Source organism: Atta colombica, unplaced genomic scaffold (genome assembly GCF_001594045.1).
Source record: "Atta colombica isolate Treedump-2 unplaced genomic scaffold, Acol1.0 scaffold36, whole genome shotgun sequence".
In the NCBI taxonomy this organism is placed as follows: domain Eukaryota; kingdom Metazoa; phylum Arthropoda; class Insecta; order Hymenoptera; family Formicidae; genus Atta; species Atta colombica.
Genome location: NW_017259470.1, coordinates 197,318 through 211,449, shown reverse-complemented (window position 1 = coordinate 211,449; position 14,132 = coordinate 197,318). Strand labels below are relative to the sequence as shown.

The 14,132-nt window shown below is 30.4% G+C and overlaps 2 protein-coding genes across 2 annotated transcripts in view; one reads left to right on the top strand and one right to left on the bottom strand.

Annotated features, from left to right (window-relative positions):
• Positions 1–3,524: 3,524 nt before the first annotated feature.
• Positions 3,525–7,499, bottom strand: LOC108690805. The gene is made up of 2 exons (XM_018198297.1): positions 7,309–7,499; positions 3,525–3,788 (listed from the first exon to the last, which is right to left on the bottom strand). Exons 1-2 carry the CDS (start codon positions 7,480–7,482, stop codon positions 3,525–3,527), a joined length of 438 nt encoding a protein of 145 aa, XP_018053786.1. The 5' UTR covers positions 7,483–7,499.
• A 647-nt stretch (positions 7,500–8,146) lies between these two features.
• LOC108690804 (histone-lysine N-methyltransferase SETMAR-like) overlaps positions 8,147–14,132 on the top strand; it is a 15,302-nt gene continuing 9,316 nt past the window's right edge. Inside the window, exon 1 of the mRNA XM_018198296.1 lies at positions 8,147–8,222. Coding sequence (XP_018053785.1) covers positions 8,147–8,222 — 76 coding nt within the window. The remainder of the gene's footprint in view (positions 8,223–14,132) is intronic.

Here is a 14,132-nt window from a genome sequence, read left to right as displayed (position 1 = left end):
AATCTTTCTTACATTTATTTCTTAAATTACTGATCTATCATAGAATAATTTGATTTAATCAAATTTGAAAATTTATTCGTAATTCATGATACGTAATATATACGTATGACTGCTGTGTGCGCGCGCGTGTGTGTGCGTGTGTGCGTGTGTGTGTGTGTGTGTGTGTGTGTGTGTGTGTGTTATATAGGATACATCTACATCCTAAAATACTTTATTAATTAGTTATGATAAAAGTAGGTACAATAAAAGTTATAACAACGATATAAAAAACATTTTCTGCTACCACGGCAAAAAAAAGGTGATAAATTTAAAATTACATCAATGTCAAAATTTCATTGACACACATATAGGCGGACGACGCCCATTGAAATGAAAACTTAAGTAAAATTATTTCTTATAAACATATTATATTTTTATTAACTTCTTAATAACTTAAGGATCTACATTTATGTAATATTTATTTTATTTTAACTCATAGAACATACCGTTAATGTTAGTACGAAAAAATACCGAAAAGTATACACATATACTTTTTTAATTTAATTATATTTAATTTTTAAAATGTCTGTTTCAATTGAGGTAAACTTATTAAGGTTGAACTTTAAGTTTTAATTTTGAAAGAAAAATTTAATTTTGTTTTTGCTTGTTTTTTATTCCTTTAATTTATTCCTTGAAATTTATTTCTTAAACACAAATAATACTAGAAAAATGCCTATTATTAAATTGCTTGTCAATTTAATTCGCGATTACTAGTTTTAATTGCGTTTATAGTCCAAAAAAAACAATTTGGCGCGCAGTTCTAAAAAGACTACAATATGATATATATGCAAGTACATATATAGGGTATATTAGTAATTCAAGATTAAATTTTTTAAAGCAATGAAGATCCAGCTTCGATCGTAATAGGCATTTTTCTAGATTGTGTTTCTCACATATATGCGATCTAAGATAAAAATTCTTAATATTGCTTATTTCTTGAAGTTTGCCAGAATTCAATTTAATCAAGATAATAATATAAATAGATTCTGAACACATTTACTTTAATATTTATTTTATTAATTACATTTTTTTGTAGTGTGGTTAAATTGAAATACGTAAAAAGCATCTAAATAATTCTTGATTAATTATTTAGATTAGGAGAATCAGCTCCGATGACCTTGACTTTGACATATATATTATCAAAGTTATGACTCTGAGTGATCTCCAACAAGTTTTAACTGTCACTTGTTATTATTTGAAAAGTTTTTAATAATGAAGATGATAATTATCTCTTTGCTTTGCATAAAAAGTTAAATGATTTTAAGCAAGGTGAGGGGAGGTGGAGTGGACCTCGCGTAGAAAATCGTGCGTCCTAGGCAGAGAGAAGTAGAATAGACCATCCTTTGCATGGAAACGCCCTTAAGCCCGATCTACATAAGACGCAGAATGCGGATCGTAGATCGTAAAACTAGAAACTAACGTATTTTAATTGATATGATTATAGGACGCAAAACGCAGGACGCAGAAAGTTAGATGAATTTCAACTTTCGCGTCCTACGTATTGCGATCTGCGACCTATTACAATCTAAAATAAATTTCATTTGCAATCAGCGACCTGCGTTCTGCATCTTATATAGATAAGACTTTAGACCAAGAGTGAGGTGAAGTAGACTTCGCTTCGCGTAGAAAATCGTACGCCCTTAAGCATGGAAATGGGGTAAACTTCCCTTCGCGTGGAAAATTATACACCCTTAGACAGTGGAAAAGGTGTGAAAAATTATTACGTAAGCAGGGAAAGCTGTGAGCACGAAATAAAAAAAAGGAGAAACTCAAGCGGCCGGTCTCAAATGAATGAGTTCGAAATGCGGTATCGAAAAAGTGTATGGAAGAACAAATTCGAGCGCTCCTGTTGGAGAAAACTGTCAACTTAGAGGATTTGATAAATTTTTTTTTCCCATTTTCCTGTAATTCTGTAAATTTATATTTTCATGCGTAGAATATATTCTGAGAAGGAAAGTTGTCGTTCAAGTTCCGTTTTTCTTCTTTTTAATTTCAAAATTTTTTTATTTCGATAAGTTAAAAAACGATAATTTAATGATAATTTATGACTATACATAAATGTATGTATTTTTCAATAAATATTGCATGCATTTATTATTTAATAAAATAAAGTAAAATTTTATATAAATTGAAATTTCTGTATTAAAAATAAGACGTGTATACATGTGTATTCTGTACGCGTATCATAATATATATTTCCGATTTTTCCTGCAACAGCACTAAAATTATCCCGATTTTCCGTGGGTTTTTTGATATCGAGCTCATTTTTATCCTCGAGTTTGATCTCATGTTTTTTTACTCTGTGGGTGTGAGATAGTTCTGAATATTGTTTGGCAGAAATAATGTTACTTTTTCAATGTTCTTTTTATTTAATAACTTTTTGTGTATAATAAAATAAATAACGAGCGACGGCTAAAACCTGGAGATCAGAATTAATGACATTAAGATAATCTGAGCTGTCTCCCCTAATCTAAACATTTCTTAAATAAGTTGAAAAAATGAAACTTATTGTAGACTTACGTGCCTAGCTGGCTCCCCCACTTAACCAAATCTTAATGAAAAAATTATGTAATATTGAGCTATAATATTATGCACTATTCATATCCGCAAACAAAAATTTTGGGGTTCATTACGTTTAGCTAAAAAAAAAAAAAATTTTGTGGAGGGGGGCTGAGTAGGCAGTCAGTCAGCCCTTCCACTCGTTAAAAACAATCGATTTGGAAAACATAGGATTTATGTGCTATTTATGCGCTATTATTTCCAAGCATTTTAGATTTTTGCGTTGCAACTCATAAGGCATTTCCCTCTTGGAGCAAACATTAATATTTACAATTCATGAAAAATTGTCTTGGAGCGAATAGTCATATTCATTTGGAATTCATAGCGCATAAATAAAAAATAGACTTCGACTGGATAAGCATATATTTTTACAATTTTTCATGAATTATTAATGAAATATATTAAAAAAAATTTTGACTTAGGGATAAATATGATTCGCTCCAAGAAGGAAGTGCTTGAAGGGTTACAGCGCAAAAATAAAAAATGCTTGGAAATAGTAGTGCATAAATCAGAGAATTATTTTGCAGGTAGCGTACTTAATTTTGCAATTTTAAACGATTTAGGGGTAAATATAACTTCGCTCCAAGAGGGAAGCCTTTTGCAAAAATCGAAAATGCTTGGAAGTAGCGCATAAATAATGCATCCTGTATTTAATTTTCTAAATTGATTGTTTTTAACGGATGGGGAGGCTGATTGACTGCCTACTTAGCCCCCCCACAAAAATTTTCTTTTTTTAGCTAAACGGAATGAGCGCAAAAATTTTTGTTTGCGGATATGAATAGCGCATAAATAACGTATTATTACATAATTTTTTTATTAAGATTTGATTAAGTAGAAGGCAGACATTATAGACGTATCCTGTTGAGGAGATATATGTATCACGATGTCACATATACTTCTATAATTAATGTAAAGTTAATTACTAATTACTTCGTCAGTGTCTGGCCGCTTTCTCCTGCGCTTGCAAGTTCGCTATTGCTTTGCCTGTGCCATATAACACTTTTGCGCGAATCTGAACTCTCCTTGTGGTTGTACAGGTCACTCCAGATGTAGACGACGAACTTCCGATATTGCCACCAGCAGTCGTGCCTAACTGCAAAGTACCATTCGTATAATTCGCGCCTCTGCAACTCGTGCAACCCTCTGACATTGTGCTGCTGATATTTTGGCGCTATTGTCGAGTATTTTTCCTGAACAAAGAGTAATCTCGCAATAATTGTAAATGTAATGGGAAGCAATATTAATACGAATTTAAAAAATTATATCGTAGTTTTAGAAATTGATTACAATCACGGTTGTGAATATAACGCTCGGATGAATATAAGTCTTGTATTTTTATTATTTTAATTTAATGTTGAACTGTTATATAACTGTTATTTAATTCAAATCAATTTTAAATTATATCTTTAATACTTTTTATTTAATATTATAATATTATAATTCATGTTGATTTACGGTTAGAATATTATTAATATTTATTTTTATTATTTTTCTGATATTAACGGCTGTTCTAAATTCTATATTGTTTGCAATCGAATTCTTATAACGAATTTGTATAATATTTTAAATACGTTAATAATGAATATATTGTAACAAATTAAAACAATTATTAGAACCGGTTGTTCTATCTTTGAATCTTGAATAAATTGTGTGATAATTATATAATAAGTAAATAAAAGAATAAGAGTAAAGAAAGAAAGAGAATAAGAGAGTGATTGAAATTTCACGAAAAATGCAACATCTTCTTATTCGTGAAATTTATTAATCAGAGAGCAGGTTTTTATGTTGAAAAAAGTATTAGGCGTGTGCAAAAAAAAATGCAGAGGTCAAGAACTAAATAGCAGTACCAAAGAAAAGTATGAAGCATATTTGATGACTATAAGCGTTGTATCATATCGCAACATCGCTGGACATGACTGTCAATGCTAGTTTATGTATTAAGTGCCGCGTCATGAATGTGTATATGTATTCAAGCAATTTTCTTGGATAAAGATATATTTTCACGTCGTCTCAATTGCATCCACTATAAATTATAATTTACTGTCTTCTGTCTGACGGAATTTTTTTGTATATTCTGCCTTTTGGTAGGAAGAAGATGGAATGAAACTTCTTTTGCTGGAAAATTCATGCGCTCCTAGACAGGGAGAGGTAAGATAGAATAAATAATTAAAAAAATAGACTATATATTTTTTTATCTCCCTCGACTTATTATCATTATTTGAGTCATAACAAAGATTTTAAAGAATTATTATTAGCATTGCTGAATAATATCGGAATTCGGAAAAAACCTTATTCTGCATAATTGTTTAAATTTATACTAATATGTACTACTACTAAAAGTAAATTTTAACATTTTATATTTTTTCTCCTTAAAATGATTTCACTAGTGTACGAAGGTCGTTTGAAAAGTTTTAAGCCCCAACATGAAGCTGGCATTACTTGTCAAAATCATTATTACAATCGTACATGGTTTGCAAGATACTTATAAAAATTGTAGCCATTTTGGATGCTTAGTTATTTGAGAGTCATTTGTGCCAATCGATGTCAATGTTTTCATTTGATGAAAATCTGTGTTCTCAAGCCTAACATTGAGCCTAGGAAACAGAAAAAAGTTTAGGATCAGGTCTGACGATGGGTAGTTTTAATTCCAACTACAAGTCGTAAATTTTTGTTTGACGTTGATATTCGATTTTTTTCTATTTTTACAAATTATTAGCACAAATGACTGTCTAAAAATTCCACAATAATTTTCACAGGTATCTGCAAAACATATACGATTGTAGTATCAGAATAACTTTGACGAGTAATGCCATTTTCATGTTGAAGCTCAAAACTTTTCAAACTTTTCATGACCCTTGTACATTCAATCAACATATTACAAATTAATACAAATTAAGTTTTATTCATTTTTGTCCTTATATTACTTTTCTTATTTCCATAAGAAAATAGTACATATTAAGCTAGCAATGCCACTATATTTTCTTGGGAACACATAATATATATATATATATTTGTTTTTTTGTTTTTGATAGTACAAATTAACACAAATTCAATTCTATTGATTTTTGATACTTTCTTTTATTTTGAATTGGTCTTGCCGCACTGAGAGAAAAAAATGGTTTCATATAATTTAATTATAATTTACAGTCATTTTTGGGTCAACTATAAATTTATAATTGTTTTAAATTTGTCCATTATAGCTGTTTCAACATTGAAGTATAATCATTACTATGACATGTGTTTTTCTTACCATGTGAATTAGTTTTTCCTCTTATCATACCTCTAGTTATTATTACCATGTAAACAGTTAGCGAATGTTAAGAAAATAGTTATATTTACTATAATGTCTATTGCATTTATTACACAAAAATTATTATTTTTATTTACCATTCGTATATAATATTTTACTATACTAAGTTCGGATTCATAATTTATACAGTACAATTTTCCATATTTGAAAGAACTATAAATATAAGTTTATTGTTGTTAATTTAGCAATAATAATCATAATAATGGACCTTCTAATGATAATTTTTTAATCATGTAATTATAGTCACAAATACCAAATACTTTTCTCTCTGTGCGACTTAATGTTAAGCTAGCAATATCATAATTTTTTAAAAAATAACACACAGTAATACAAAATTATCATTAATAGTACAATTTAGTACAAAATAAGTACTAAAAATTTCGATGGTCTGATGGTTCTGCTAACTTTATAAAGCTTACACCTTGTTATTATAGCGCCATGATGATTATATATTAGTTTGACTTTTCAGAGATTCTTTATAATTAAACTTTTGAATAATTTTGAAATAATTAATTGCAAATTTGTTTAACTATGACGTTATTAATCATAAATGATAGGTATTAATTATATCGAGTAGCATTATGCAACTGAATGCTGTAATTTCTTTGCACAGTCGGAGGCATCTCGGCCGTCTATTATAATGTGCAATTCTGATCTGTGTGCCGTTCAATAAGGGAAAATCTGAGTTAATTATACTAATTGCAATATATAACGAGTTTTTTCACTTGTGACCTTACCAGAAAAACGCAAAGCTCCGTAACTTTTTGTTTGATTTGTTTGTGAACAGTAAATTTTGTGAAGAAACATAGCTCGATTCAAAACAGATACAAATACGAAAATGAAATTAATAAAATTATGTTTCCTACAGATAATAGAGTATGCTTCTGGAGATACGATTTTCTTTTATTGCAGACCTGTTTTCAAACTGGATAAAAAAATTAGTTAATTTTTATTAAAGCTTTTGAAGATTTAGTAAAAGTAGATGTTTTTCAAAAGATTATTTTAACATTTCATATAAATTAAGAACATATTTAACTTTGTTTTATGTATGTACTTCAATTGTATTCTAAATTGATATATCACAAATCAAAATGCAAATTACGCTCTCACTAATCTCTCTCATCAATTATTGTAAACTTACTCGTATCGATTGGATTCTTTTAAGATGAATCGAGCGACTTCAGACTTTGTCATACACTGTCCCGAACTATGTCATGAACATTCTCTCTGATCTAATTTGCTTTCCAGCAGCAGATTTACAAAGTTCGACCAATCCTTTTAAGATGGTCACCAATTCGAAAAAACGTGCAATTTTTTATGGGATTCCCCGACGTCTTGTTTTACTCAATCAGAGAATAGAGATGCGCGTTCAAAATTGACAAAGAACGTTATATGCTCACGTCCACGGTGTGAAGGCGCCGAAGGAACTGATCGACCGTGTTCCAAATAGCCGCTTGGTAGGCTTCACCGAACACTCGTCTCTTTTCTTCTTCTTCCTGTGCGTTGTGTCGGCTGTTTGTCGGTATCCTCATCGTTAGAGTTATCTTCTCCATTATCGTTGTCCACCTTCTCATCTAGAGGGAAGATAATAGGGATCCAGATGATCAAAATTCGGGTAATTAGTAAATTTTGCAATTATTGAAGTCACGAGCATCATTCATAAATTGTAATATCAAATGAATTAGAATTAAATTAGAAAGTAAACGAAAATAAATCGATTTATCCGATTCTTAGATCTTAAAAAATGTTACACATAAATTCACAGAAAGAAAGAAAACTTTGATTCATTTGATTTGCCATTTGATATCGATTTAATTACCATTTGATATCGAAAATTATAAAATTTTTTAATAGCAATAGAATTAGAATCTCTATTGATCGCATATATTTACAAATCTGCTTAACGAAAAATTTACGTATTTCATTCTCAGCTATTCGGTCTTGATTCCTTAGCGCGGCTATGACTCACGATCGTGAAGTCCGCGTCACAAAGAGGGAGAACGAAAGAGGACGAGAGAGTCAGTGGACGTAAAGAGAAAGATCGAAGAGGAGAAGTATGCATTGCGTAGCGTGCATACGGTGGAAGCCCAACTCGTCTCGATACATAATAACCTTTGATTGATAAAAATTTGACCAGCATAATTCTTTCGCAACACGGTGCATATATGCGGCTGAGAGATCCGTGTAAAGCACTGCCCGATACTAGACGGGCAGTGCGGTTCTATAGAAAGAAGGGGCATGGTCACCGCCGAATGCGTTTCTGGGTCTCTCTGCGGTCCTTGCGGCCACGTGACGCCGAAGAGTGCAGCTCACGGTAGAAATGTAGGATATCGCCGGATCTAGAGAACGCGATGAGTAAATAATTTCTTATTTATTTATGGATGTGTCTCATCTAAGAACGGATATTTTTAGAAGAAGAAAAGAGAAAAAAAAGAAGAAAAAAATAGGAGAAAAAGAAAAAAAGAAGAGAATCAAAAGAAAAACTTCTAGATTCTATCTTCTAGATTCTTTTTTTATTCTTCTCTTCCTTACAAGATTTATTTCTGCGTGTAGGACGATTCCTCGCAATGTCGTCACTGCACGATGACGGCACATGTAAAAATAATGTCCGCACTGTAAATTGCTATGCTCACGTCATGTTATACATTTAATATTTAGAATATGCCAAAGATTCTCTTGAAGACATACAAATACCTTTTCAGAATATTAATCACATTCTTCAACTTTGATATCTCTAATAAGCAATCGAATGAGCACGACATCTTTGAAATTGGTTTTTGCAGGAGTTTGAGTATATAAAACTGTTTAATTTTAAATGCTTCTATTATATCTACAAATATTATTATCTACAAAATAGAATACAATTGCTAAGTGTAGAGGAGCTCAAGATGAGCGAAATTATTTCTTACCTTTTTGCTTTAAATAAAGAAATGATTACTTATAAAACGTACGATCTATGTTTCTTTATTTATAACTACTTTTGTACTTTATATTTCGCAGTGTTCGCAAAGCTGAGTATAACGCCGACTATTGTATCAGTAAACTGCTCTTATAGCCGTCGGCTGTACGCGGAACAAGTTGACGTAATAATTTGATTGATACTCGCGTGATTTGTTGCATATTCAGCTGCATGCTGTTATCCAACTCGTTACAATCAAAATTGCCATTAATAAAATTACAAATCTGTGTTTTGCAAATTTGTGTACAGCATTGCAGAATACGTCGTATTCAATCCTGATCGCATTGTGATAAACATGTATCATTCTGCGATTCCACACAAAAGAATTGAAAAATTAAAGAAAAAGAGAAATTTGGAATAAGTAAACTTGTTAATTTTGGTCATTTGACAGATCAATTTAATAATTGAATTTATTAATTGCATTAGTTACACTTATATTTCGAATTATTTATTATTGCTTGATATCAACACAGTAATTAAATTGATTATTAATCTCAATTTAATCATATGAGAAGTAGAAGTAGAAATTCTGCGGTCCTTTGCTAAAGCTAATGTTTTTGGGGGAGTAAATTACTTTAATTTAATAGTTATAACTATTAAATTATGTATTTATATCAGAATTGATAAAAAACATGTTTTAAACGTGTTTTAAAGTCTAAAACATGTTTAATTGATGTTTTTAATATGTTTTAAATATATATTTTTTATAGTACTGTTTAAAGCATATTTGAAGCATTAAAAATATATTTAAGAAAAAACACAACACGTTTTATTCTTAAGAAAAAAACATTAGTCTTTACCCTGATTTATATGTATATATATATATATATGTATGTATTCATATGTGTGTATTTATATTTAATAATTACAATTAATAAAATAATATTAATAATGTCGCATTTGTGGCAATAATTATATTTTAAAATTTTAATAGTTCTTAAAATTCTCGTTCTCACAACTATAAAATTATTATAGCAAATTTTTGAAATTTCAGAGATATCACATTATCGTTTGTAAAACTATTTTGCTTTTTTTGAATGTACACTCTTCGACCAGGGAATCTTGAACGTAGAATGCGCGTTATATTGATCATTATCTACTTCTTGAGGTAAAAAAAAGATAATAAAAAAATACCGTTATTAGTGGTGCGAAGCATTTTTCTTTCGTGACGCCGTGCAATTAAATACCGAAGCGAGCTAACTCTGCGCTGACCGTGTAACATCGCTATCAACTAGTAGGTCAGTCAACAACGAGGTCAGCCGAAGGCGAATCCGGACTACGGGTCAGCCAATCACGTACAGTGATTGTTTGACAATGAGTATTAACTGTATACGTATAGCATACACCCGCAACACAGTTAAATTCATGCCGCACTTACGCAGTGGCGTAACGCCAGCTTTGGCCGATTAAAAGTAAGGTAGATGTATCAGTTAGCAGACAATTAGACATGATCCAATTCGTTGGACAAAGTAATATAAAATGTTAAATATTAAACTTTTAATATGTAACTTTTGATATGTACGACTCTAAATAAAATTTGTTTATAAAAAATTTAATAACGAATTTATTTAAAGTCATATATATCATTAAAAACTTAATATTTGGAATGTTTTATTACTTTGTCCAACAACAGTTTATATTCACTAATTGGTACATTAGCTTAAGCCTAAAAGAGAATTCTTTAGAGCTCGATTTGATAAAATTTTGTTTTTTTTGGTGCAAATTCTTTTTCTAAGCGTTTCTTTTTAAATGTTTCGCACCTAGTCTCTAGTAACGCGTCATCTACAATAGAGAAATAAGTTAAACTGTAGGAAATTGGCAAATCAGTCGATCATTCTTCTCACATACGATGATGATTTATCAGTTTTTTACGACTTAAAGCTCGATTTATTATAGATACATAAATAAACAAGGCCAAATTTCTCGCCGGTATGACAGCTCTGCTGATGCAATTAGTGGCGGCTAAATAAATTATTAACAATTATTGTCCTTAACAATTATTGTTCTTAACTGTTATACATAAAAAACAACTGGTCAATGATTTAAATTACTACGACTTTCTCTCGTTCCTTCTCGATTCTTCTATAATTTTCATCCCACAGATTCGTCTTATGTTTAAACTAACATCATTTATAAAAATGTACAAATACAGGAAACTCATTTGTGGTGAATTTGCTAAGAGAGCAAAATATAGAATCATGCCTAGAGTGGGGGATAAATAAGGAGTAAATGGTGTGATTTTCGCAGCAAAACAAGAAACAAGACGGAAGTAGGTCAGCAGGACTATCGGTCATGATGGTCCGGGTTCTTGTCTCATTCACGTATTTGATTCGCCGGAGGTAATAATGTTGAAATTAGATAGCATCCATCAAATACAGATTGTTCTAAAAGAGATAAGACTCGGCATTATGGCGGTTGTATATAAAAAAATTCAGTATATCCTTATATTTATTTATAAAAAGAATTAGTTTGTTAAATAATTGTCCACATATACACGAAAAGAAACAGCACCTATAAGAAATTGATTTTCGATGAAATTAGTTTTTTTCATGTTGTAACTTATGATAGGCTATATAAAATATGTAAGACTTAAAATAAAAAAGTGAACAATTTTCGATCGTATTTATATGTGGGATATAATTATACGTGACATCATGTCACTATGTGTGCAGGAGTATAAAAAATTCCAAGAAGGCAAAATATCTTGAATACTGTAAGTTTTATAAAAAAGAAATATGTTATAGATAAAAATTGTTAAATATTTGGAAGGGTTAGTCATTAGATTTTTCAGTTTGACTTTAGATAGGGTTAATGAATCAAAATCCGGATATTGAACTAAAAAATGTACAATTTTGAATACAAGAAAAAAAAATTAAGATTCCTTCAATTCAAAATACAATAAATAGACAAAATCAAGACAATAGAAATCTGCGCTGTAATTCGTGTGCTAACATTGATACAAATATATAAATATAAAAGAAACTGCATTAATTTGAATACGGACACGGAATTGTTTAACCAAGTATACCACTATGACTTGAATTCGTAATATGGTTTATGTATATGACATTATATGTGCCGGATTCGGTCATATATGTTAAGATTTTTATCATTAGTTCATACGTAATTGTATGACTCAGAGCATCTGGTCCTATTGTTTATAATAACCTCATTATGTTACATTGGAGGATTTTTATAATTCATTTAGATGTATTTTTTAAATGACCTCATCCATTGACATTACTCAGGTTAGTTGTTGCAATTTTGTTTCATCCCGAATAGTTTTAACGCGTTTTATTTAAAAATTTAAATAATTACTTTAGACCATCCAGTTCGCGAATTGGTTTGAGATAAGCCCTCCTTCCGCCTGATAATTGCGAGAGGAAGTTAGCAGGCTTCACATTATGCCATCATCTATGACTAGAATAGTTCTTTACAACGTTGAAAAAGGTTAGAAGTTAGCCGAAACGTATGTTCTCCGTTTTATTTGTCTCGTTCTTTTAATAGATGGCAATATATTATTAATTTTATTATTTGACTTAACATCTTTTATATTTATATATTTATACATATTAATTATAATAATTATAATAATATTAGTGCACAAACACGAGTGGAAATCTGTCCTGGCGCTTCGAGCTTCTATATAGAACCCTATCGGAGTTCAAATCAGTGGCGCACCCTTGCAAAATTAGACAGAGGTTGCCTAGTATTTAAAAACAAACAAAATTCCATTTATTAGAACGATTTTTTTTTATTTTAGTATTCGAAATCAGCTTTTTAATATAAGCAACGATAATGGAAAATCCATCGAATTGATGGGGTGGATTTTAATTCACGCAATAAATTACTTGGTTTGTGGAATCTGACCTGTTCACTTTGTCTATGAGATTAAATATAAACTTTTATTGCATTTTGAGATTAGTTGTAAATAACCTCCAGTTGCAATATATGCTGGTAATTTCAAACTTAAAAATCTTATAGACTTCTTACATCAATTTGATGTAATGATTTTTTAGAACAAACAAAATAAAACAAACAGAACGAAACAGAATAAATAAATTGCGGAGGATTGCGTAATACGTGACAAACACTTCCAGATAATGTGATTGAAGTTTGGAGCAATCCTGGAGCAAAAATTAAAAGTAAGAACACTGATAACAGACAATTGAAGATCACTCATATAAACGTGTGTCCAAAAATTTCCAATATATGTTTTTCAAACTTTTCAAACAAAGATCGCGGCTCCCGCGTCCTGTAGGAAAATATAAAAGTACGAAAACAATGTCTGATATCTGACGACAGAAAAAAAAATAATTCGTTGAAATAACGGAACTCTCTGAATAATGATGAAAGCTCGATCGTCTGAACGTTCGTTCGAAAATTTCCTACTCTTGTCCCAGCGTCCGTAATCAAAATCTAAAAGTGCTGATGTAATGTCTGAAATTATAGAGGAATAAAAAATAATACTTCATTGCATTCGTGTACCCGGAAGCCCTCCGAATAATGACAAACGCCCGCGCGTTCCATCGCAAGTACGCTTATAAATTTCCTACGTGATCATGAATTTTCCATGCCAATATATATAATAATCTTATATATTAAAATTATATATTATAAAATTATATAATAATCTTGAATTGCCATGCATTGCCGGTTGCGTTTTAGTTGTCGAATTCTCCCTTCCCCATCTAGTCTTGTACCATGGTTCATCTTTGTCATGGTTCATCTTTCTGATCTCATCATAATTATGACAATCCACACTCGATGTGTAACTTCTGCGACAATTTCGTATTATTGATTGACGCTAGGTTGAGATGTCGAGTAAGTATTATAATTTTTAAACACATATTTCGAAACAATTTTTCATTTTTATTATAAGGTTATGATAAGTATTTGTAGGATTCTGTATTCTGGGCGATTACTGGATTCTCTTATGCAATATTCTTACTTATTTTTGTAATTTTGACATGATAATTATGTCGGCTTTATCTATTTTTTTATGGTTACATTTCTTTGTTCTTGCTAGAAGAAATTACAGACGCTGTTCTTAGAAGAGGATACCCCTATTGAATGTATGTTCAATGCATGTTAGGAGAAGTACTTAAACAACAAAAAGAGCATTAGAAGAATTATGCATCTCTTTTCGAGCAACAACAACAGCAGCAGCTACAACAGCTACAACAACTGCAGCAGAAAGATATATTATATTTACCTATTATATAAAAAATAATTCAATGCTCGATTAAATAAATAAATAAATAT

Excerpts from the sequence above, each read along its gene's own strand:
- LOC108690805 (XM_018198297.1), bottom strand. The coding sequence starts at position 7,482 with ATGAGAAGGTGGACAACGATAATGGAGAAGATAACTCTAACGATGAGG. Across the intron at positions 3,789-7,308 it reads GGCGCCTTCACACCGTGGAC|GAAAAATACTCGACAATAGC; the intron begins GTGAGCATATAA and ends CTCTTTGTTCAG.